This window comes from Sinocyclocheilus grahami, unplaced genomic scaffold (assembly GCF_001515645.1).
Source record: "Sinocyclocheilus grahami isolate Dianchi unplaced genomic scaffold, SAMN03320097.WGS_v1.1 scaffold1239.1, whole genome shotgun sequence".
NCBI classification, from domain to species: Eukaryota; Metazoa; Chordata; class Actinopteri; order Cypriniformes; family Cyprinidae; genus Sinocyclocheilus; species Sinocyclocheilus grahami.
In genome coordinates, this window is record NW_015506418.1 from 216,011 (window position 1) to 220,751 (window position 4,741).

General features: G+C 45.8%; 1 protein-coding gene across 1 annotated transcript; it reads right to left on the bottom strand.

Annotated features, from left to right (window-relative positions):
• Positions 1-396: 396 nt before the first annotated feature.
• Positions 397-4,330, bottom strand: ap1m2 (adaptor related protein complex 1 subunit mu 2). The gene is made up of 13 exons (XM_016254343.1): positions 4,215-4,330; positions 4,091-4,141; positions 3,595-3,751; positions 3,369-3,436; positions 3,122-3,252; positions 2,906-3,053; positions 2,696-2,822; positions 2,452-2,594; positions 1,767-1,838; positions 1,495-1,653; positions 1,267-1,392; positions 1,077-1,152; positions 397-668 (listed from the first exon to the last, which is right to left on the bottom strand). Exons 2-13 carry the CDS (start codon positions 4,130-4,132, stop codon positions 643-645), a joined length of 1,275 nt encoding a protein of 424 aa, XP_016109829.1. The 5' UTR covers positions 4,133-4,141; positions 4,215-4,330; the 3' UTR covers positions 397-642.
• Between the last annotated feature and the right edge of the window lie 411 nt (positions 4,331-4,741).

A 4,741-nucleotide genomic window follows, 5' to 3' on the forward strand; every position in this document is an offset into this window, starting at 1 on the left:
GAGAGAGAGTGTGTGTGTGAGAGAGAGAGAGAGAGAGAGTGTGTGTGTGAGAGAGAGAGAGAGAGAGAGTGTGTGTGTGAGAGAGAGAGAGAGAGAGAGTGTGTGTGTGAGAGAGAGAGAGAGTGTGTGTGAGAGAGAGAGAGAGAGAGAGTGTGTGTGTGAGAGAGAGAGAGAGTGTGTGTGAGAGAGAGAGAGAGAGAGAGAGAGTGTGTGTGTGTGTGTGAGAGAGAGTGTGTGTGTGTGTGTGAGAGAGAGTGTGTGTGTGTGTGTGAGAGAGAGTGTGTGTGTGTGTGTGAGAGAGAGAGTGTGTGTGTGTGTGTGTGAGAGAGAGCGGGCAGTCAGCGCATGACACACATTCATACGTCATCAGGAATAATAAACATGTTTAGGCATATATCAGTAATTTCAGGACAAATATACTACATTTTATTATTAAACAGAAATGATTGACAACATCTTCCATGATTTGGTGCAAAAAGCACTTGAAAATACATCGTGATTGAAATGCTGAGTCTGCTTACATTCAACTTCAACAATTTATACAATAATCTTTTTTTCTAATGAAATTCTGGCAGGATAAAATCGACAAACATTTTCATAAACTTCCTCCAAAAACTTGCTGTGCAGTCCTCGCGCGTCTCATTAGCTGTTTGTCCTCAGCTGGTAATCTAAACACATGCAGATATAAATAAATGATGATAATTAATCCCAATCATCCTCTTCACATCTCCTGATCTTTTATAAAAACCTGCTTTGTGAGAGGATAGACGTCGACTATTCTTAGTGTTTTCCTTTTTCGCAATTTGTTCTATGTTGTAATTATGAGGCAAGGCAGGAGAAGTATTGCACTAATGGTCAAAGCAACGAGTTTCTAGCAGGACCTGATGGATATAGCCCCTTTTTCTTTCTGTATATGTATATTCATTATTCATGTGTCTTTGTCTATAGATTTAGTTTAAATGATTGAAAATATGCATGTTTCACATGGTTGCTTGTTTGTATGAATTAGAAAGCCTAATCAAATATGAACCATGAAAAAGAAAGAAAGCCCTGCCTTGTTAGTGTTCTGCGCTCACCTCCGCTCTGTGTGATGTAGCGGACCCACGGCAGCGCCTGATAGCCGCTCTTCTCGATGATCTTCATGTATCGCACCTTCACAATAAAATAGATTTGACATGAGTTGCAGGACTGATCACACAGTCTCTCTTCAGATCTTAAACACGATGACACGAGTGTAAACAGTGATGGTGAATGCCACGCTCACACCTGTATGCCGGACACGGTGAAGTACGGGATCTCAAACCTGACGGTGATCGGAGGCCTTCCCTCCAGCTCGTGATTCTCCACACTCGGCAGACCGAAGTGAGCGCGCATCAGAAGCTCCTTTCCACCCTGTCGACCACACCAGAGCTCAGATTTACACAGATCCAAGTGTGTGAGGGTCAGAAACACATCAGTGATAACGTCGCTGGGCATCGGTAATCGCTTTCTCACCGGGAAGGACTTAATGCTCCACACCACCAGGTTCTTCTCAGGAACGTATTTAGCGTGACCTGTGCTGGTTTTGAACTTGGGAGAGTCGGCGTCGCTCGGCACCGGCACGTGGATCTCCACATTATTGGCCACGGACTGCTTTTTAAACTGGCCTTTAGCCTGAAATGCAGAGAGAGAGAGAAAATCTACACATACTGAACAATGCTGAAGCTGTAGATTTAGACATGAAATGTCTCCAGTGTGGAGTAATGAAGAAAGTCTTGCTCACAAACCTTCACCATGATCTCCACACGACTGTGAGAGAACTTCTCAATAACAGACTCGATCCAAATGAGCGGCTTCACCTGCAGACCAACCAGAGATGGAGAAGATGAACAGAGAGACTGACACACATCGGCTGTGCGACGCTGCTGCAGCAGATCTTCTCCAGAAGTCACTTTGTTTATTCTATGGACAAGTTGTGAGATCTGAAACAACTACGGTCAGGACTAAACTCACTCCGGTTCATACACTGTGAAGGCGTTGAGTAGCTCTAATTATCATGAGTTGAGTTATTGTGTGCTGTAGGAACAGAACTGTAGTCAACAACTAGCTGTCTGTAACGTCACAAGCATCATGGTTACTCTTTTCTATTTTTTTTCATGTAATACAGCAGTAAACAGGTCAACTGTGTGGCTGCAGAGGAAGATAAAACGGGTGTTTTGGGAGAGAGAGGTTAAAACAAAAACCCTAAGAGGCTGAAAGCAGCAGAAATATCCCAAAATGGATAAAACGAAGTAATAGATGCTTTCCAAAGTCGTCATCATTACTGTGGTTATCTGTTGTTATGGTTACAGGCAATACTCCTGAGGAACTAGAAAATAAAACCGTAATTGACTTCAGCTAGCCATTATTCAATCTGCTCGTGTCTGTTGTTGTGTAACAATCGTGTCAGTCGATACACGATCTGACGCTTACGTGTGTGTTGATCCGGTACGACATGAGCTCAGACTCTCCGTCAGGCGGGATGAAGGAGATGGTTCTGTCGCTCTCGAACCGTGACAGACGAACACACTGATGAAACTTCACATCCTCCATGGCCACAGACTTCCCTTTGTCTCCTGCACACACACACACACACACACTCACACACACACGTTAGTAGGACTGATCCTCTTCATCAGTTCATCACACAAACAGTGTAATATCGTCTGGATCTTACGGCCGGTGAGGGCGAACAGCATGCGGTCGTTGAGGCCCAACCGGAGCTCCGGCATTCCTGAGAGCATCGTCTTGAGTTTGATGCTGCCCACGATATCGCTGCTCATCACGCTGCCATTAGCGTTCACCTGCAAACACACACACACACACACCTCGTCAGCACACACACTACACGAGCCACAAACAGCTGCTGGAAGAAGCAGTCACGCACCAGCACGTTAATGGACTCGATCACGTCGATGAAGACCTCGTTCTTCTTGTATTTGATGCCCTCGGATCTCCAGGACACGGCGTTGGTGACGGTGGTGGGCACTTTGGTCTTGGCCACCTCCAGCTTGTTCCCCTTCTGCGTGATGTACCTGAGAGAGAAACACACGTGAGGAGACGAGCTTCAGCATGACGATCGTGTGAAGCCGACGGCTCTTACTCCTGAAGGATCTTGCTGTCTGTCGTCTGCGGGAAACCGAAGTCCATGAGCTCGTCCAGCAGCTCGTACACCACCACGAAGTTATCCTGGATGCTCTCCTCCTCCAGCTCCTTGAAGTACTCCGTGAACACCTGAACACACGGCACAGGAGAAGCACGCTCGTTTCTCAGCGTGACATTCAGCGCCTTCAGTTAACATTGAAGAATTAACCCGGTAGTTAATGAAGGACCAGTCGTCTCGGACTCACCTCCACCAGCTTGTACAGGAAGGCGTAGACCAGAGACGCATTGGAGTTCTTGTTGGTGGTGGCCACCACTGATGGTATCGGCAGGTTAAGCGTAACAAACACACGTTTACTGACTGAGACACCATTAAACGGCTCTCTTGAAGATCATTACTCGACAGGATTGCACACGATCTCATTTGCACTGGTTTTTACAATCAGATCGTGAGGTTCGTGATGTTAAGGATACAGTAGAGATTGCTGTGTTTGATCCACAGGAAGTGGACGTTGCCGTGTGACATCACTGGGCACACAAGCCCCTCCTCTTCCTGTAGCATTAGCAGGCTGAAGAAGTGGTCGATCTCTGACATGTCCACATCGCCTTTATAGTTGCGGCATATCAGCACCTGATGGAGGACAGGTTAGGAAACATGCGGCAGTTCATTATGTTCATCTCTCAGAGACTCTTTCAATGAGGCCATCTGTAATAATACTCCTTCCTCTCTGGAGAGGAAATGACATCTGCTCATTCTCTGTTTGTAAAGCAGTTCCGGTAGAAGAGAAATCAAATACTACCATACGACATTAAATAATAGAACACTTTTTCTCCATTAAAGACAGCTGTAGAAACGATTAAACACAGATCATGACAAACTGCGGCTTGCAGGTGTTTCGCACTTAGTTAAATCAGGTGAAATGATCTACTAATATCTTCTACACAGCCGCTCATTAAGAGTCATAATTACCTTCCCCTTCAGATCCAGCACGAACACGGCTGACGCAGACATACTCGACGCCTGTAAATCACCGGAACCGGTTTAAAGTAGGTTTAGCGGCATTCCTGTATGCGGCGGAGAGCTGCGGACTCACCTCGAGCGCCCGTTCCGTGTCCTGCGCGGTGACGTCACGCAGCGCCAGGTAGAAGCGTGCCAGCGATCACGTGACTGCGAGGCGCCAGTAGAGGGCGACATCAGCCCCCTGCAGCACCAGAAGCTGCTCAAGACAACCTGCAAACCTCTCGAGCTTAAACTAGTAGACGAATTCTTTGTTTATGTATAATAATAATAATAATAAAGATAAAGATAAAGTTGATGATGATGATGATAATTAGATTATTATATTTAGTCGCCATTTAGCATTATTACTCTTCTAACCCAGACACACTGAGAGACAGCACTGTTCATCGCTTACAATATCATCCTTATTGTCCAGCTGTGAGAAAACTGAACATGGTCATTTATGTTTTTACGTCTATTAAAGATATTTTGTGTCTCTCTGTGTGTGTGTGTGTGTGTGTGTCTCTCTGTGTGTGTGTGTGTGTGTGTGTCTCTCTGTGTGTGTGTGTGTGTGTGTGTCTGTCTGTGTGTGTGTGTGTGTGTGTCTCTGTGTGTGTGTGT